The sequence below is a fragment of the Limulus polyphemus genome, unplaced genomic scaffold (assembly GCF_000517525.1).
Source record: "Limulus polyphemus unplaced genomic scaffold, Limulus_polyphemus-2.1.2 Scaffold553, whole genome shotgun sequence".
NCBI lineage: Eukaryota > Metazoa > Arthropoda > Merostomata > Xiphosura > Limulidae > Limulus > Limulus polyphemus.
This window is the reverse complement of record NW_013666163.1, coordinates 404,409-426,322: the sequence shown is the minus strand read 5'-3', so window position 1 is coordinate 426,322 and position 21,914 is coordinate 404,409. Positions and strand designations below refer to the sequence as shown.

Below are 21,914 nucleotides of genomic sequence, written 5' to 3'. Positions count from 1 at the left end.
CCTGCATAGTAGAGGGGTGTGCTTGCTTCACTTGTATCTTCAGTTGTGGACTGTCCAAGGCATCTACAAACTGATCTCTCAGCAACAACTTGAGGAGATCGGGAGGTGCAGTTGGGTAGGCCTTGTATGCCATACTTTCCATGTCCTGAGCCAGCTCTTGCAGGCTCTCCCCTTTAGCACGGACTCTCGTCCTAAACCTAGCTCTGTAGACTTCAGACTGATTTTGGGTTCTGTACCTGAGTTTTAGAGCCGCTACCAGTGCTCTATAGTTGTGCCTGTCATCTGCCGACAACTGTCCAAGTATTTCCAATGGTTGTCCCTTCAAGCTTGTTGCCAGATATACTGCTTTCTGCTCCTCTGTCCATCCATTCATTTCTGCCAGTAGTTCAAATTGTGCTCTATATGCTTCCCACGGTGCCTTCCCATCGAATTCCTCTGGCTTCCTTCGTACTGGATCACTCCTATTACTGACATTCATATCTGGGATGTGACTTCTAACAGGACTGAAGATGTCTGCATTAGGGTTTAGCTGCGGGGTCTGGAAGGGGCTTGTCATTGTCTGGGGCTGACTAAGTCAATGGTTAATGTATCTTCCTTGTGTAAAAGACAATAAATTATCCTTTAATATATTCAATTCGCTTTTAAATTTACTAATCTTTTCCGTTTGTACTTCTTGTTTCCTTTCTTGTTCCAGTTGCCACTGCTGTAGTCTCTCTTCTTGTTTCTTTTCTTTCTCCTCCAACAACTGCTGTAATCTCTCTTGTTTGTTTTGCTGTTCCAGCTGCCACTGTTGCAAGTTCTCTTGCAACTGCTGTTGTCTCTCTTCTTGTTTCTTTTCTTTTTTCTCTAACCACTGCTGTAATCTCTCTTCATGTGTCTTTTCTTTTTCCTCCAACAACTGCTGTAATCTCTGTTTTTGTTTCTTTTCTGATTCTTCTTGTTTCTTTTTTTTTCCTCCAACAACTGTTGTAATTTCTCTTCTTGTTTCTTTTCTTTTTCTTTTCTATCCCACTCCTGACACCAATTTGTTAGGCCCCCGTTCGTTAGTTAATTTTCTGTAAAAATTCTTTCTGAAGAAACTTTAGCGATACAAGTCCTTTATTAAATAAAACTGGTTTATTCTTTCTGAATACAACTTTGCAATACACTTAATTTTCACAGTCGCGCTATAAAAAACGCTCGTTCGTTGTGAATTATTCTCACGTGCTCGACTCAACTGTCAATTACACATTACATTACCTTCTTGCCGTCACTTTTTGGCGGCTTATATACACAGGGTGGTCACAAGTAAATAGACACCACCTTTTCAGAAAATATGAAATTTTATATTCACATGAATTAATATATTTATAATTTAACGAAGGTTCGTGAAGTCTTGAGAGGCTACTAGATATGCAGAGACTTCACGAACCTTCGAGAATATGACGTGTTAGTAGCGTCACGTGACCCCCGCTGTCGTAACAGTACTTTAAGATAACAAATTAATGGAAATGTTCAAGATTCTTTCTTTTCATTCTCATAACCATTTTATAAAAGTAGGCACACCCTGTAGATAGGCTTGCGCCAATATATATACTACGATTAGTGTATTAGATATCATATTACAGATTTATTAATGCTAATCCAATTCAACACTGTAACTATCTATATTAATATTGTTATGAAAATTCAGTTTCAAAATATGAATTCGATCGCTTACTTATATTTTCAGTAATTTATATAATAAATACGATTCATTATTGACTTTTATCGTGTACTTATCATATCTAACGATTAGGTCAAACTAAATACAATTTTGTAAATCTTATGCTGTGAAGAAAATTTGAAGACCGTCAATACATGTTCGTTACAAGCTGATTTCATTTTAAAGCCGTCCACTGTCTGTTACATATTCTGGGATATAGAGGCAAATTATAGATATAAGAAAATTGACTATATAGAAAAAGTTACTATATAAATCTATGGGCAAATGTAAGCCTTGACTAGAAAGCCATCATGGCGCCTACTTACATTAAAAGTCACGTGATGCCCATTACAGTTCATATTAGGCCTATAGACTAGCCTAGCTGATTAAGTTGAAATAAGATGGAAGGAATATTGAAAGGTGACTTGTGGAAGATAAACAAACAAACAACAACAAAAAGGTTATTTCTATACATCTCTGGTAACTAACCTTTTTTTTTCTCTCACTTATCAAGCTCGACGTGTTTCTCATTTCACATGTAAGGTGTTTTTATGACTTTACACAACGAAGTATTGTTATTTGCATACGAACATCAAAATTTTCATATAAGACTTTTGGGTGAGGCTGATCCACTTAACATTATTTCTCGTAATAATGAGTAACAAGTTTATGGCAATTACCTGAGGCAAATAAGCACCCATTTAATGCACAAATTGGGATGAATTTTATTTAGGAAAACAAACAAAAAAAAAACACCACCACCACCCACAACAAAAAATAAAAGGCATTTTTGATCATGAACAAAGAATAAATCAATATTTAAGTCTAGATTATTCTATCATACTACCTTGTCTATTTTTATACAAAATACATGTTTTTTTAATGAATAAAAGGGATTAAATATTATATAATATGGATATCTAGAAGATATTAGTCGTAGAAATTACGATACACCTAAATATAATCGACTTATAGTAAAGCAGCTGACAGTTTGGGTAATAATGAAGTGCTCTTCTGAGTAAGCATTTTATTCACATTATATCAATTTAAAACTTTTCCGAACTCTTGTGTAGACTAGTATAATTTTAAGGATTATAAAGTTTATACTGTATATCGTTCTTCGGAAATGTCTGATGTTCAAATAATTTTTATAATACCTCTTTTCGTAAACTCCGAGGAAAGTATTACATTGACGTCTTTTTCTACTAACAAAGCCCAAAAAATTTGATATTTTTTCGAGATGTCTAAAAGCATAATTTAAAGTGAATACTCAGACAAGAAAAATATACAGAAATGTTGATTTCTGGAGAAAATACGAAGATAAAAATCGTTCAGTTAAACGTTTAATTGTGGGCAAAAGTCACTCCCAATTTTGCTTAGGTCGTTGTTGTTCAATTGGCAGACCATGGGCGCATCCTGCTCTTCCGGAGAATAATATTCTATTGAAGTCCACATTATTTGGTTAATTGAAAACGCACTATCATGTTATTAATTTAAATACGTATACAATGATAAGGTTTGTATTTGAACAGGAAAAGATATATGCTCTCAATTGTTTTCCTTACCCATCGTCTGGACTTAAATGGTCATTATTCAGACAACCCTGAACTCTATTAAATGACCATATCCAAAACTATATTATCATTGAAACACAATTCTCAAAATGTTTTTATAAAATAATTCCAAACAAACCATTAAAAATTTTAAAGGTTCAGTTTCAACACCAAAGATAACATTAAAACTTCAGTAAACACAGTAATCACAAGCTTTACAAATTCTTCATTGAACGAATCAATATTTTTACATTTATTTTTCAAACAAAATGTCACCACCACAACATTACGACAATCAATCTTACGGAAACTGCGTTAAACATAATGAAATATTCTGAGTCTGTTATATTCAATCTTGATATAATTAATCAGAAATAACAGTAAGATGAACAAGCATAACACAGTCCTAAATTTCTTAATCATATCAGAGTAAGCTATTAAACAAAAAGGAAACCCAGTATAGCATCATTGATATTGTACAACTGAGCCACAAACACACAATGAACAATTGATTCGATTTCGGAATTCGATGAAACAGTTGCCTATAAGGCATCTACTGTACGTGTTCAACATTATCATCTAATCTACTGGTTTATATATATTACAGTAACATCGGTTAATAGACCAAAAGCTTCGCCCAGAATCTTATTAAGATCCAACGATGCATGTAATTATGGAAAAGTTTAAAGAAGACGACCTCTAAGAATTAACAAACTCTATACAGATGGATGCACCAAACTATACATCAGATGGAATATCAGATAGTTTTATTAATCGGAAATGCTATTCTAGACTACGCTGATGACGTCATATTGGGAATATCGGTAATAGCTGACATCACTGTCTACTAAAGGAACTACCAGCCCTGGATCTTGTTGTCAAGATATCGTTTCTTTCGAATTGAGGTTTCCTAGGCTGCTGAACTGGATCAGTGACAAGTTGTTGGATGGTGGTAAAGACTCTTTCCTAACTGGTTTACTGTCTCCTCCGCACATAATAGCAAACTTCATTTCACGGCACATTTCCACACATAACGGCTCCTGTGGAAACGGAACACAATATTAAAATTACATTGTAGATAATTTATGAAGCAAAATGGTTCCTGTAGCAAACGAAACACAAAGATGCACTTGTGTACGTTCAAAATAATTAAGTAAAGGCTTTGTAGTGTATTGGATATGTAATGATTTGTTATTCATGATGTTAGAAAAAATACGTAGGTTCGAGAAGTCTGGATAGAAATGAATAAAAACCCTATAACACTGAAGAAGAAAGGTCCACCTTTCGAAAGTGCTCAGGTTATAGGGTTTTTATTCATTTCTAATGATTTGTAATATAACTCATCCAATTTTGCATCAGTTGTTCTTATGAAAATATTGTGATGTAATTTTACATATGTTTGTACACATATCTTACTCTTAAAGATACCAAAAAATATTTAATAGAAAATTAACATTCTGGAAACTACTGTTTTGTCATTAAAGTGGACTTTTAACTGAAGTTAGATACTATCACGCGTCACCGACCAAACGAACAATTAGGCCCGGAATAGCCAGGTGGTTAAGGTACTCGACTCACAATCTGAGGGTCGCGGGTTCAAATCCCCGTCACACCAAACATGCTCGCCCTTTCAGCTGTAGGGGCGTTATAATGTGACGGTCAATCAAGAGTTGGTGGTGAGTGGTAATGACTAACTGTCTTCCCTCTAGTCTTACACTGCTAAATTAGGGACGGCTAGCGCAGATAGCCCTCGTGTAGCTTTGCGCGAAATTCAAAACAAACAAACAGTAACGTTTGCTACACTATAGGTTACGTTCACATGTATCCTTAACTTCACAAACAACACTCCAACAGAAATTCCAAGACTAATGGTAACTACGCATAACTTATTTATAAACCTACTAGTCAACAAACAAGAGCAATGCATTCAAAGTGTACAAACCTGGAGAAAGGTATGCATCTTTGGGTGTATGATGTTACATGAAAAATTGTAAATATCTTCGAGGCTTTATACGTGACAAGTTTCACCTGGTCCAGTGTTACTGTTAAAAAATACTAAAAACTGCTTGAAGCACGTCAAGATTTTAACGAAGCCCCAACAAAGTGAAACTACTGAGATGTCAGAAGTCATTAATGAGATTGCTTATACAATTCATATCTTAATCTCAAGTAATAATAATGTCATTTTGGCTGATCAGTGGCTCGACACTCAACAGAACCAACTAGTCAAGAGTGAATACACCATTTTTATGTCTCTTGAAGCGTGTGGTGAAAGTGAATGTGATATCGAAAATGATCCAACACTCAGATCTGTCAGCCTGAATAAAGCACGATCTAATTATAAAGACGTCATCACATAGTTCGAAAACAACAGGGATTTATGTGAAGAAGATGATGATGCAATGTGTTATTTGCTCAAAGCTGCTTAGAAGCTTCAAAAGAAATTTAATTCAAAAGGAGACTTTATTACATAATTTTATTTTTTGGAAATGATTTGTTGTATATATTAGATCAAACTATGTTTTTGTATTCTTTAATTAAGTACGTAATTGGTTTGAACAAACTGACGTAAAGAATGTTAGTCTGATATTTTTATGGCACATACATCTGTTTGTTGTTTACCAGTTGCATGTCCGCCCGTAATAGTTTGAACCCTTGCATTTATCGATCGATGATAGATGCTATTAATACTGGTCATTGTATTCAAAAACGACTGGTTCGGTTGTCCGGATGCCTCGATAATCCGGTCGAATTAATTAATCAAAATACGTTCGGATTAAGGAGGTTTCACTGTATTCATTTTCTACTTAGTACAGGATGTTTCTAGATCGTGGCATAAAGACTAGCTTTCTCTAACAAATACACATCTAAATGAAAATATAATTTACAACAATATCAATACAAATGTTAACAGTAGTACGTATAGGTTTCAGACAGAAAATGCACAATTAACCAACATTACACAACTATGGGCAATATCAATACAAATGTTAACAGTAGTACGTATAGGTTTCAAACAGAAAATGCACATGTTAACAGTAGTACGTATAGGTTTCAGACAGAAAATGCACAATTAACTAACATTACACAACTATGGGTAATATTTATTTAAAACAATAACACGACCAGGAAAAACTAATTGTAAAAATACAAGTAACAAGTTCGTCAGCAAGCATTACTCGGTCAACTAACAATTATAACGGAAATCTCAGCTTAAGACATATTTTAAAGAACAAAGGGTCATATGCAAAAGAATTAAAATCGGTTAAATTAAAAAAAATATCTAAATAATTAGATCAAAACTGTCGTGGTTGTGGTCCTTTAAACATTAAATCGAAATGAATTAATTTCAGAAACAACCTATTGGGCTCATTCCTTTAATAGTAAGTTTTTGTTCCAAACAAACCAGCTGTCATCATATATCATTAACATTTTATGTTGACTTTATTATTTTTTCAGGGAAATCATAATGGTTTAAGATATTTTGAAATGATGTTATATTTGATGTCGAAATTTTCTGGAAAGATTATAACACTAAATAGAGTGTTTCGATACCCTTGGTGGGGACATCACAAATAGTCCTTGCGTAGCTTTATTCTTAATAACATATAATGAGTGTGTTATTAAAGCACAAAGTTATAAAATGAGCTATCTGTGATGTGACCAACAAGGATATCGAAACCCGATTTTTAACGTTATAAGCCCTCAGATTTGCCGCTGAGTCACATTAATCAAACAGAGTTAAAGTTTTTTATTACTATTTTTAATGGAGAAATTATTGAAGGTTTATTATATAAACAAAGATGTTTAGGAATTACTGGAAAGGGATTTTAAAGTTTTATCATTGAAACAAATAGACCACAGAACAGCTTTCTTTACCTCTGGTTAATGTTCCATTACGTTTCGTAGTTAAAATAGTGCTTTAAAGATATTTGATTTATTAGAGATCTTTTTTAAGTCCTGAGAAGTGTTTTTTCTCAGCGTTTTTACAACGAAAATGAACCCTTAGAATCACACGTAAAACTATGAATGAGATAATATTATTTAGCCGCGGCATAGCGACTCATAGAATGGTTCTTGAGTTTTTTTTCAAGTACAAATTTTTAGCTCATAGCTCCATCTCTTGACCTATTTGAGTTCTAATTACAGCCGCGGCTATTGAGGATTCCCCCTTGTTGTCCCACGTCACTTATTTTTAGCTTTATGCTATGATTTATAACGAAGACCAAGAATTAAGTAGAAATATTCCGTTTATATCTCTCTTAACATCTCCAATATAAAACACGTTAGGAATCAACGTTTCGTGCGGGTTTAAAAACACCAGATGGTATGGGAGTTATCCTATGAAAAGGAATGTTGGAATTCAGGATAAAAAAACTATGTTTACGAACTTGATTGTACACATGCTGCTATAGTTTGAAATATCACGCTAAAAGTTATTATTTTTTTGCGTGAAATTAATGATCAAATGATGTAAGGCTCTGATGGTGGAGAGAGTGAAAACGATGTCATAAGAACATCAAATACAGCGTGTAATACATGTAGAAGTCTTGATTTATGCAATAACAAGGAATCTTCTTTTAGTATCCGCCTCATTTCTCCCCCTGTATTTTTTTCTGTCGTCACGATCGGGTTTTAAAACACATTTTCTTTTTGATCTAGTTTTTCAACTACGCCTGTTCTCTCTTCCACTCTCTTGCTTCTTTTATGAGCCTTTTGGAGTTTTTTCTGTTGCTTATCTCACTTACTTTCCTTTTTTCTTTACTAGTCAGCGTCTTCACGTTTTTATTTTTTCAAATAATTTTATCGTAGGTTTCTAATTCTCTCAACTCTGCTTCGCACTTTCTAGCTCGGGCACAATTACAATCTTTATTTAAGTGTTCATCCATAAATCAGGGTATTTGATACGTTAATTAAAACGGAAGGAAAAATAATGTTAAGGTATATATATATTAGGTTTGTAAATAATACATACACATCATTCAAATTTTATTTGCTCTATATTTTGTTTCAGATATTTGCGTAACTGTACACGAGCGCCATATGCACTTGCCGTCCCTTGTTTGGAACTGACAGACTAGAGCTAGTCAACAACACTCACCGCCAACTCTTGGGCTACCGAAATCGATTAGTTAGGTTTAGCCGTTATTTCAGGCTAAGACACACTTGAGTGGTGTGGCAGCCTACTTCGCTAGCATCGAGCGGTGCGTAGCGACACTGCGGAGTTGGTGGATACACGTGCACTGCGTCAGGGGCGATAGATTCCGAAGATAATCATGGCCATATCAACTTAGACTAATTGGCCACTAATGATGGACTGAAGTTCGAATGATGATGAGGCAGGGGAGAAATACTTTCTAGAGAACGGTTCCCCTCTGGATCTTACTTTGGGGACATTCCTATGCAACTGGAACCCCCATGCTTTTTTTTTTCTTTTCACTATCTGTGTTGGACACGTTGTTTGTATATAAAAATAACAACTCTGAGTCATGTGAGATGTAATTTGTTCCTCCATGCTGTTGAGTATTTTGAAGTTTTCATCCAAACAGGAGTATAATGCAACGGCAAAGCCTGCTTCTGATTGCTTGAAGTCAGAGCAGTCACAGCTCCAAAATTTTGCCGTTGAGGTATTTTTTTCAATACTACTTGTTCAATCACATAAAAATGGAAAGGCGGTGATAAGCATAGGAGTATGCCACTTGTATCAACGTTCGGAGCGCGATCTGTCGTTAACGGGACGCGAACCATGAAATTTCAGATTCATAGCACGGCACGTTAACTACTAAGCCACACCCAGCCCGTTATAATTTTTTTAACATAGGATATTATTGATACAAATAAGCAGTGGTGACACAGTTTGTGTCGAAAGTTCCATTGTTTATCAAAAAGGCTCCTTTCAGTTTTGATGAAGATGAGCACGAAGTAATTAAATAATGAGCCCATATCTAAAATTAGTTATTGTGAAATGTAATTTTCTTCAATATGAAACATTTTATTGCATATTCGTTTGAAATTAAATCTTGAAATATGAAATATTTTTGTTTGTTTGGAGTTAAGCACAAAGCTACACTATGGGCTATCTGTGCTGTTTACCACGTGTATAGAAATCCAATTTTTAGCATTATAAGCTCACAGACTTACCGCTGAGTCACTGTGTGTGTGTGGTGGGGGGCGAAATATTAAATATTAATAAAGGTTATTTTACGCCAAGACTGAGGTTCTAAACAAATTCTCGAACCAAACTTCATGCAATTTAAATACAAGGTAAATACAAATGATACACGACTTACCCTTTCTTCAGAAGGAAGTTTTCGCAATTTCCAGGTGAATTCTAGAACAACTATTAAACACGCCATACACAATCCAGAGGACAGAACTACAAAAACACCCCCTACATTATCTAGCCCTAGTTCACTAGCTGAACCGGAAAGGCTTGTTTCTTCCTTGATACAGTTCTTCTCCTTATTTTTCCACCACCGTTGTTTCAGCATTTGTAAGATACCACCTTCTTGGAGCTTCAGGATGGCACTTGATAACAAAGTCCGATAGGGTGAACCTTCAGGATAAGAATTACAATAAAGAAAGGCTTCTAGCCAGTGGTTAAAAACTTTTGAAGACAGCGTTTACAAAAATATTAATTTTACAGCCACGATTAAAAAAGGTTTAACAGTCAAATATGAACCATAATTACAAATAAATAAATAATGTAAATCCCTTTAATTTAGTGGATCTCCCTCCCCTCATACCACCACTGAAGAGGGACGTCCTAAAGACATCAAGGTCTATAAGCATCACTGGTTCTAGCAATATAAATCAATACAATGAAATAAAAAGTTCACTTCCGTATAAAATGAAGTGTCAATCTCTCATATAATTAAAAGATCCTTAGTTGTTAAAGAACATTTCAGACAAAGACATTTTAATTACTTTCAGAGTTCCAGTTTGGTGTTTTTCATGAAAGTTGCAAATGACTATTGTAACATCCCTTAAAAAGTGTTATTTTTATTATATATGTACAGCTATTTATCCTATAACAAGAGAGTTTTGACAGTAAGTATTATAAGTTAAACAGAGCAAATTAAAACCACCTTTTTTTGCTCTTTCGTGGAAAATAATTAAGAGTTACGTATATGTGGAGGAGTTAAAAGCAACTATCTATTTATATTTTGTTATAGCAAAGTCACACCTGGCTATCTGCTGTGTCCACCGAAGGGAATCGAACCCCTGATTTTAGCGTTGTAAATCCGAAGACTTACCACTGACCCATCGGTGGAATTTTAGATTTGTACGTGTGTGTGTGTGACAAGTATTAGTTTTATTATTTTACTGATTCAGTTACTCCGACCTTCTTTCTTTTGCGGATTTACATAAGTATATAAGTGGTTGTAGATTCTACTGTAATGATAAAGTTAACTTTAGTGCATGTATACAAAATAAAAACCTCAAGAACTTTCGACCTGACTGTTCATGAGATTTGGAACTGCTGATGCATAAGTATATTCAATTTATACCAGCCCTTTTTTGAATCGTCGACACAGGAATACAAATCAGTAACTCCTGTTTCTATATAAGAGAAACTTAACAGCTTCTTAGCGAACACAGAAGAGATCTTTGTTGCTTCTTTCTTCGCAGCAGACTACTTCATTTTGTAAAGTGCAGTAAAAACTCCACGAACTATCGTAAGTGAATTATGTAAATACTTAAGAAAGGACATTTAAAATTTCGTAAGTTTATCTACCTACTAGTTAAAGAATCGATCGAAGTTACAGGAGAAAGAAATTCTGTAAAGTAGAATAACTATTTTAACTTATAAAACAGCTTACAAAATAGATTTAATAAAACATCGCATCCTCCATTAATATGAGTTTTCTTTAGAAAACAATAACTGCACGTCTAACTGGATTCTGAACTTATATAGAGTTGAATATATAGCAAACTGTTTTAATTAGTTCTTTTACCTGTAATTCATGGTCTGAAGCTAGGCATATATTATTTTTGGAATTAGAGCATTTTATAAATATACATTTTGTTTGTTTTTCATCAAGTTTTCCAAATACCGAAAGATAAGTATAGTAATTCAGAATTTATATGTACATATAAGTACCAATGCTAACGAATAGTCTTGTTAGGTTTTTGTATTTGGTCTGATGATACCTTTGTTTGGTAGTCCATCAGACCTTTGTTTGGTAGTACATCGGACTTAAAAGTAATACCGTAAAAAAGCAGCTTCTCCTCAACAGACCAATCATAAAAATATCTCCAATTAATAGTTCAGAATTATTTAATAGCTTATATGTGTGTTAGTTTTGTTTTAAACATAAGTAGAGTCATGTTCCTTGATAGGACTATAACGTTAGTATAACCAGTAAAACTTTTTAAACATCCTTTGTAATTCCATATTACTCAGGGCATGGCATAGACAAAGTGAAATCTATCAAACTAGAGATTTAGTGTAAAACTGTATCAAATAGGATTCGAACATCCCTACGTTCAAACGAATGTGGAATTTCATGGAGTCCGCACGACCCAGTGTATTCGTGGATTCTAATTTAAAAGGCGTCGAGAGGGTGAAAAAAGGGAATTATGCTTTTTTGATGGAATCAACAAGCATTGAGTATATAGTGGAAAGAAACTGTGAGCTTATGCAAATTGGCGGACTCCTAGATTCAAAAGGATATGGTATTGCAACGCCATCTGGTAAGTATTCTTGTTTGTACAATTATATTTGGTTAAATATTGAAATTATAGATCAAACTTCTGATGCAAAAACAAAATATCATTAGCAACTTTTAAAACATCGTAAATTTTAAATGACTTGGTGGAGGAACAATCCTCCTTACCAAATATCCTGGATCCACCGTAATATATATATATATGAAAACATACAATGTTTTTAAATCATTTTTGTTTATTTATTTATTTATTTTTGGGGGAGCGGATATATATCAATGAGTAAAGCATGTAAGAAGTATAAATGTGTTTAGTTTGATGTTACTATCGTGGAGGTTTCAAGACCAATTAATGTTGAAGTTTTGACTTTAGGAAAACATGGATCAGTGTGTTCTGTATGTTTAGAAGGATTTTCATATAATATTTTATTTGATCGAAAGAGATACAGTGGAAAGGGCTCACATCCATTCTTCAACTCAAACTAAATTAATCATTTTATGGTAACATAGCAAATTATATAAGTTTTTCGCATATTTGTGTTTAGCGTGAAATGTTTTTAGATATTGCAGAGTTGATACCTGTAGAAGAAAGACGTGAGTGAAAAAATCCGGAAATTAAAATTAAAGATGGACATTCGGGAATGTAACTTGTAATTATTATTCGATTCCTAGTATTATGAGCGAACATTTTTGCTAGAAACAATTTATAGCACACTTAAGTCTCTTAAGTTGTTTTGATGTAAGTATATACACTCAGTTAATTTTGTGAAAAATAGATTAGACAATTTTACACTCAACAAAATGTTTAGTAAAAAAAAAAGTCCTTTAGTGAAAGTTTCTAAAGTAGCTGGAAGATTTCACTTAAGGTGTTGTGGTCTCTCAGTTGATTAACAGAATTGAAGAAGACAAAAGAACATTAGCTGATAGCTGTTTTTAAGTAGACATCGATAATTATTGTCTGTGATTAGACAATCTGAACTGGTAAAAAAAGTAATTAGCATTGTGAAGCGAATAAAATCATGACCCCAAGCTAGGTTTGTTTGTTTTGAAGTTAAGCACAAAGCTACACATTGGGCTGTTTGTGCTCTATAAACCACGGGTATCGAAACCCGGTTTCTAGCGTTGTAAATCCGCAGACATGCCGTTGTGCCACTCGAGGCCCCAAGCTAGGATAGATGAACATTAAAACTGTAGACATTGCTTACAAATATCTTAATTAATACTTATGCCTAACGCCGTAGAGTTGTTTGTTTGTTCTTTCCGAAACACTGATAGAAAGATATGTCTATTGAAAGAAATGCTTAAAATTCGTTGTTACTCTCCATTTTTTACACTAAACATTTCATACATTTGTTTAAAAGTTTGAAATATGATTCCATTTATTTGTACCTCGATTGACAAAAAAAATGAAAGATTCGAAACACCATCTCGTATAACTACTTATGATAATTTCTAGATTTTGTTTGTTTGATGTTAAGCGTAAATCTACGCAATGGGCTATCTGTGATATGCCCACATAAGGTATCGAAACCTGATGTTAGTGTTATAAGCTCTCAGGTTTACCGCTGAGTCACTGGTGGCATAATTTCTAGAACTAAATAATATTACGAAACAAAATAAGTTTCAAACATGGTTTTTGTTTCCACCGGTGACAAATATATATGTATATATATTTAGTTATGTTATGCTTTGATTAAGTGATTATTCCAAGTTGTACTATTCAAATCACCTGTAAATGGGGAACATAAGTAGATTTACAAGTGCAAAAAAGAAACTGCTGAGGAATTGAAAAGTACAGTCTATAAAATTAACTAGCGTATAAGTAAACATTTTCTCAGTATTTCAATAAATTTGATTTAGGGTATTAAATTGGTCATTTACCTTAAAAAAAGCTTGCGTAGATCCTGACCGAAGACAACCATACTGAATGGATGTCTGCTTAGCCAGGTCATCAGCGCTCTCTATCGGCGAAGTCATCCGTTGCACGGTCAAGAAAGCTGCAAGGTTGGCTGTGTACGAGGATACCATGATAAGGGTGAAAAACCACCAGATTCCAGAAACTACTCTTGTTGAAACAGCCCTAAACATTAGAACTTGTTTTAGACCTCATAAACTTAAATGTTTTTAACACTGGTGAAAAATAAAAAGATTTATATTTCGCAAAGAAATTCAACTGGAAATTAGTATTTAAAACTGTTTAGTGATATTCAAATACAATTGAACAGAAATCGCTTGTTTATAGTGAAATTAGTCGTCAAATTAAATTATTTGTTCATGGTGAATTGAAATTGTTCTCGATAACTGAATATACAGGCTCTGTAGACTTCAAAGAAAAGCCTCTTGCCATCAAAAGAAAATTGTTTGTTGACATAAAATGTAGCATTACTTGTTCATTATTTCGAATCAAATTTGTAATGAGAGTAAAAAATCGTCAGTTGATAATCACCTGGTGACAATAAAACATAATCTGAAAATTGCATTTCATTCACATCTTTTAACTGTGGAGAAAAATAATTTGTAGTAGTTTACCAGAGTGAGTTATAAACTAAGGTAAGTAAGTAAGTGTGTGAGTAAGTGAGTTACACGTTCTTAAGGAGAAGAGGTAATTATAGAACAAAATATATTGTAGTAGCTTGATATTCGATTAATATATTTAACAAATGCCTAAGCATTAACATGTGACTTTTTCAATACCTGTCAGATTACATGAAAACATCCAACAGATTGTTCTAGTTTCTCACCTTGGTGTGACTTCACACCCTTGTTGCAAGAGGGAGCCACCAGTGAACCATAAGGTGTTGAGCAGGGTGAACTGATTCTCCAGGGTATCAGGATGTGGGTCACAGGGATGAGGGTTTGTCCATTCATAAGGACTGAACCTAGCCACGATGAAAAGAAAGAGACTTACTCCGAGGAAAGCTGTCACCATGTACACCCACACTTCTAGAGACAGTGGGGATAGAAAGGAAAACAGCTTAGGGATTTTCCTGGAGGGTTTTTTGAAAAGAATGCTTATCCCCAAGTTCATGAATGGCATCGTGAAATCGACAGCGTCTTCTCGCTCGTACGTTATTGTCAGATCTACAACTGCTAAATCTGCTTTCTAGAAAGACAAGCAAAGAATGCAAAAAATCTCAAAAACTCAATACCTTTTCCAAAAGATGGCAAAATGAATTCACATTTGTAAAAATGTTTAAACTTAATTCATTTAAATTTTCCTTTTGTATATTCATATTAATAAAACACAGATACCTGATATATTTGACAAAGGGGAAGTGGAAAGTACACTCCTCAAAAACAGAAGGAAAGAAAAAGGAGATAAAACTTAGTTGTTGAAATTATGAATTCTTTTTTATTCACTAAAATTTGGAAAAATTGATTTTAAACTTACTTTTATATTTCAATATTAATAAACCAGATATATATGTGTCTCTGTGGGGCTGATTCCTGGAAGATTCAGTCTCTGCACAAAGCTTCATTAAATATTTTTATACAAACGCGTTCATTGACACACGTTGCTACACTGGGCAAAATGCAAAGCCTTTAATCATTTTTATATACTAATTTTGCTACGTTATGGTTCAGGAGAACATTTGATTAAGCACAGTAGTACAATGATTGAACATATTAAGCAGTTGTATAGGATAGAACGAACAAACGATGTGAAAATACGAACCCCTTCTATCAACTCACGAATCATGCCATTCCATTCTCCCCATTCGTTTCTCTTCCCATACGTGCGATCGGCCGCTTCTCGAAATTTGTACTTAAATCCAAGTACCTTAGAAATTTCCTCAATAAGATCCACGCAGTATCCCTCATACCGACTGTTCCCCCTCAGATTAGCACCTTCCTTCCGTGCTATGTAAGGAGGATTCTGGATAAAGTAATATATATAAATTAGAAACTTAAATATGCATGTATATGAATAAGATTGGTGTTTTTACTCATTATAGTAAAACCCATCACAAAAATGATTATTTAAACATAATTCTTTTTCATAGTGATGATAGATTATCAGTCATAATCAGTTGCATTCAATATATTGTTGTAACGTGTTCTATTGTTGAGAAAGTTATTTTGAATTATTTGACGAAAATAATGCAAAGTTCAATTCACATAACCATAACGAATTGATTTATTACTTCTTAACGTTTGCTACAGGCAATGATCACTTTGACACAAGTTGTAGGCTTAAGTTCACAAACAATGTTTCAACAGAAATTACTCCCTAATGGTACCTATCCTAACATTCTAGGTTTGATCGATGCATAAACAAGTAACTCACGAGTAATTTAATAGCAGAATAGATGCGCTAACTCTCACAGTCTAACAATGAAATGAAACACTCATTAACTTCTTATTACTCGTATCTATAATCTACTCTTGTTCCTAGATACTTCACAAAGCTTCTCGATCGTTAGTATTTACGAACATTCTAGGTATTGCATCATCATCATGATTAGTAGCTTCCTCTAGTAAAGAACTAAATTATAACATTGAAAATATAGCTTAAAACAATGCCTCCAGTAGTTCAGCGGTAAGTTTGACGGCTTATAGCTTTACAAATTGTTACGGTTGAATAGCAGAAAGCTGACGTAACATTCGAAACCAATAGGTTTAAAATTTGTGATAAAAATCACGTTATTGCAGATGTTTTTTTTTTTACCACATTTCTCTTAATTTGTCCACTGCGGACTCAAAATCAGGTGCGTGGAAAAACTAAATTTCAGATCTATCTCATGTCACCTACAATTCACTGTCCAAGAGGCCTTTCGTGTAATGCCAGAACGTGTCAATTGGGTTGGAATGACAGATAAAAGATTATTCGAAACGCTATTTATTTGGGTCCGCAATGGAATTAAGAGGAACTTGAAAAAAAACAAAACATCCACAGTATGTTGTAATTTTTACCACAAGTATTAGGTCTATTCATTTATCTATTGCTTGATTTTTAAACTGGGGAAGACGTGGCCTTAGCGCCGCTTTAGAAGTTTATATACGCTGCTCATACTGTACTCTGCAACTTCGTTTTTTTCCATTACTTTTGTTTCTTTAGACATACAATTTATATTTTTTAATTTATTGGACCATTTTTGTTACAAATTTAATTACTTATTTTTTATTTACATAGAATTAGTTTTTGCTGTACTATCTATACCGTCCCGCTTCCGACTTTACACCAAAAGAGTAACATGCCCTAGAACCATTTATCTCAAACATTAAGCTAATCTAAAACTCACTGTTGGAGTCGTTTAATGGTGTTAGGGAGGATTATTTCGTTTTACATCCTTGGCGAATCGCAATCTGTGGGCGCGGGTTCGAATCCCCGTCACACCAAATATGCTCGCCCTTTCAGCCGTGGGGGCGATATAATGTGACGGCCAATCACATTATTCGTTGGTAAAAGAGTTGGCAATGGGTGGTTATGACTAGTTGTCTTCCCTCTAGTCTCACACTACTAAATTAGGAACAGCTAGCGCAGATAGCCCTCGTGTAGCTTTGCGCGAAAACCTAAACAAACAAACAATTTACGTCCCTAGTGTCACACGTTTCAAGGGACAGGGAAGTCACTGATAGTGCCTAAAAAAAACTGTTTTTATGATTGTTGTCAGTAAAGTAATATTCTACTTCATTAGCAGCATCAGTTAACATGCTCATATATCCATTCATTTCTATTAGTTTTAATTTATTTAGAATACATATTTTTGACAATGATGACTACTTTGCATTATTAGTTTAGTATATGGATTTGGGATTAAAATACATTTACTAATCTGGGCGAATACCGTGAGATAATATTGGGATTACGGCTGAAAATATTGTTAAGAGCGACGGTACTCAACTGATGATTCAAAGCATTTTAATCAATTTAAATTTTGTTTTTTGTGACATTGCATACTCCTAGTTTGATCGGTATATTAATTTCTATGTTAATGTTTAAATGCTTTGATCAGAAGTTATGGATAAAAACCAATCGAATCTCATACATCAGCAGCTGGGAAAATTTCCTAATTAAACATCTTATTAACACATATTTTATAATCAGCGTAAAAGAAACGTTATTGTGTATCATCCTTAAATACTCTGTAAGCCAAGATACTGTACTTCCGTTATTAGAATAACAACTTTATGTGTTATCCTCAAAATCTTATGTAAAAGTCAAGATAGTGTACTTCCCGTTACATATTCTTTCCGAGAAACTTCAGCGATACAAGTCCTTTCTTAATTAAAACTAGTTTATTCCTTCTAGATACAACTTTGCAATACACAGAATTTCTACAGTCAATACATTTGCAATCTCGATAACAAAACACACACTTTATATTACCATCACTACCGCTCGATTGACTCAATTATTTGTCTTTATATCTATCTATCTGCAATTTTGCTTTATTTACCGGGCTTATATACTAAAAAAGAGGGCGCCTGGAACAGATTAGAGTTGCCAGGAAAATTCAAGATCCTTTGATAATCTCATAACGTGTTACCAGAGTCACGTGACTTCCGCTGTCGTAACATTCCGTTATTCGAATAACATTCTCATGTGTTATCCTCAAAATCTTATGTAAAACCCAATATACTGTACTTCCGTTATTCGAATAACAATCTCATGTGTTATCCTCAAAATCGTATGTAAAAGCCAAGATACTGTACTTCAATTTATAAGCGATTTTGGCCGCTAGCTAGAACGAGTTTTAAACAATCCATAATGAAGTAATTAATAGTTCCTAATACTTATTTCTCAACCTGCTCAAATGGAACCCATCACAACACACCAACTCTCCCCATCTATCGTACAGACTTTAGTAATATCCCTGTTAATTGCTCGTTTACTCCTTCCATATTGTTCAAGATTTCATATCCTATCCTGAGTTGAGGAAGTAGCTTTAAAGAGTTGGGTTATCTTTAAAATTCACTGGCATATTTTTGTTGTTAGATAGTGTGACATGGACTAAAAACAAAAAACGAATTCCAAACTAAGCCGTAGCTTCGGGTCACCACAATCTAGTCCTAGTTTTCCATCATATAAACGTTTTAGTAAGCCTACTTAGTTAACCATCTTTATAGAAACTTCAGTAGTCTTGCTTTTCTCACGTTCCTCAACAGCCAAGGCTCCAAAGATAGCTGCTACAGTTGATCCATGCTAATTGACATATATATAAGCTGTTTTACACCATCCACCATTTCGCACTCCAATCAATCTTTCATTTTAAGATTTTTATTCATTTATTTTTGGGATTCATAGCCTTGGCGGTTAGGTCACTAGACTCGCAATCTGAGGGTTGCAGGCTCGAATTCCATCCCTGAACATGCTCGTCCTTTCAGTCGTGGTGGTGTTATAATGTTACGCTCAATCCCACTATTCTTTGGTAACTTGTTGGCAGAAGGAGGTGTTGAAGAGCTGCTTTATCTCTAGTTTATCACTTCAAATTATGAAAGGCTAGCGCAGAAAACCCTAGCGTAGCTTTGCGCGCAACTTAAAACAAATATTCCTTTTTATTTATTTTGTTTGTTTGTAGTTAAGCACAAAGCTACATAAAGGGCTATCCGTGCTCTGCAACTACGGGTATTGAAACCCGGTTTATAGTGTTGTAAATCCACAGACATACCGCTGTGCCACTGAAGGGCGTTTGTTTTGTATCGTGTATATTGCTATTGTTTATATAATTAACACTCCACGTGTCGCTTTACAGTTTCTTCAGGAGTGTTCCACTAAAACACAAACCGTAATTGACAATAATATAAGGGTTCTTTTCACTTTACAGTTTTCTTAGGAGTGTTACACTAAAATACCTATTGTAATTGACAGCATTACGAGGCTTCGACTAGTTTATAAACGAAATTCTAATCAATGCTATAGCGTGCATTTGATATTATACGGATTTAAGTTTATTGTCGAAAATTTAATTTGTTTTCTATAGTCACCAAATATTTCTGTTTGAAGATAATCGAAATCAAAGTTAAGATAAAAAAGAAAGAAAAGAAAAATCTAGCTTTTCCTTTAACAAGTATATCTTACAAATAAACAATAATTCAAAACGTCGAAAGCTAGCGAAGCATTAATAACTACTGGGTGTAATGGATGTAAACTAAATGGGTTTTTTCACATTCATTACAGAATTAAAATTTTAGACCTATTGGAAACACTAACTCAAATTACGAACGTCGGTGCCCCAACCAAGATAATTTTCTTTACATGTAAAAATTTAAAAAAATGTTTTTCATTGTAAGTGTATTTTTCTTTAGAGAACAAATTACCAGCAATCAAAGTGCTTTTCTTTAACCCCAGTCCGCCACTCAGGGAGACATGTTTGGTGAGTTAATTCCCAAACAGAGTTTTCTGGTACTTTCTTTAAATAAATCTGAATAGAAAGTTGAACTCTTTGCGATATCTGGAATCTGAATTGCTCACTAGCGTGACCGAATTCGTACAAGTTTCCAGGCTATGAGGGAGTAAATCGCATATCTTCATTCAAAATTCCATACAAATCACTGTAGTGACCAAACATATTGTGCAATACAAGATCTGACTTCTCAGCTCTATAAAACCGTTTTCTTCGCGGTTTTAGCGAGTTTTGTAGATTAGAATAGTTGAAGATGACACAAAGAAGCTTACGTGCTGCTGTAAGTTGACTAAGTTCGGAACCTGCCTGAACATGAAACTTCTACTATTTTGTGCAAGAGGAACACAATGTGGTTAACCCCCATGCCAAGAGGAGCACAGTCCGGTTAACCCCCAAGCTCTACATCTTCATTGCCAAACACTATTGACAGGTGAGTTCTTTTGGTAGTAAAGTGTTTTTATTTTATTTTTAAGGCTAACACATCCAGCCCTTTGTCTGATCACATTTTATTTTGTTCTAACTTGATACTAGAATCGTAACATCCCCTCTGTAGTCCACCCAATCCCCTGAAATCGGTCTCATTTATTTGCAGACTGGGTGCTAAAGAATATATTACCAACAATGCTGTCACAATAAATGTGTTTTTTAAATAATAGCTTACCAATCAACAATTCAATGTATTTTTCTTTAAATACTAACTTACCTACCAACAATGCTGTTATAATTAATGTTGTTTTTCTTTGAATAATAACTTACCAACTAACAATCTTGTCATAATCAATGTATTATTCTTTAAATAGTAGCTTACCATCAATGTTGTTACAATCAAGGTCTTGTTTTTCAGAGAAGCTTTAACCTCCTCGATAGCTTTAGTTGTGTTTCCTGTAATTTTTATTCCAACTTCAACATTCCAGTCTCCAGCCTGAATAGAGAGAGTAAAATATATAAATGTGTGTCAAATATCAAGTTAAAGGCATAATCTGCTTACCATAATATTTTATTCTAACACTCCGCTACTTTTACGCTATCTCAGTACTTTCAATCATTATTCGATACGTCTTTTTTTTTTTAGTATATCACTAAAAAAGATAAGAAATATTTGGCATGGTCTCAATACCGAATAAAACAAAAATACGGAACATAAGACGAAGAATACAGTGGGCATTATAACGTGTTTAATATGGAATCAGGAAAAATGAAACGCTTCTGAAACTGTTTTAAAAAGAAAAGTGATGAGTGAAAGTACGAAATCCACTTATTCTTCAAATAAAACTGTTTTGTTTGTTTGTTTGTAATTCAGCACAAAGCTATACAATGGGCTATCTGTGTTCTGCCCACCACGGGTATCGAAACCCGGATTCTAGCGTTGTAAGTCTGCAGACATACCGCTGTGCCACTGGGGGCAAGTAAAAGTGTAGACATTGATCATATATGCGTGTGTTGATGCCTTTGTATTAGGTCGTCAAGAAATTAATGTCGCTTTTTTTTTAGATGAAAAAACCCGAACAACTTATATATCAAAACAAAACATTTATTCAATGAAATAGTCTCCATTCTTATCGATGATGCTTTTCCATCTTACTGTCAGGTTGTTAATACCCTGATTAAAGAAATCACTTGGCTTTGAAGGAAAAAACATGTTGATGTCTTCTTTAACACC

General features: G+C 34.1%; 1 protein-coding gene across 1 annotated transcript in view; it reads right to left on the bottom strand.

Moving 5' to 3' along the window:
- Window positions 1–2,384: 2,384 nt before the first annotated feature.
- The window catches only part of LOC106459058 (glutamate receptor ionotropic, kainate 2-like), a 185,850-nt gene continuing 166,320 nt past the window's right edge, over window positions 2,385–21,914 (bottom strand). The window contains exons 10-15 of the mRNA XM_022385436.1: window positions 21,063–21,176; window positions 15,583–15,783; window positions 14,648–15,009; window positions 13,788–13,986; window positions 9,528–9,860; window positions 2,385–4,277 (exon numbers count right to left, since the gene is read on the bottom strand). Coding sequence (XP_022241144.1) covers window positions 4,116–4,277; window positions 9,528–9,860; window positions 13,788–13,986; window positions 14,648–15,009; window positions 15,583–15,783; window positions 21,063–21,176 — 1,371 coding nt within the window. The 3' untranslated portion in view covers window positions 2,385–4,115. The remainder of the gene's footprint in view (window positions 4,278–9,527; window positions 9,861–13,787; window positions 13,987–14,647; window positions 15,010–15,582; window positions 15,784–21,062; window positions 21,177–21,914) is intronic.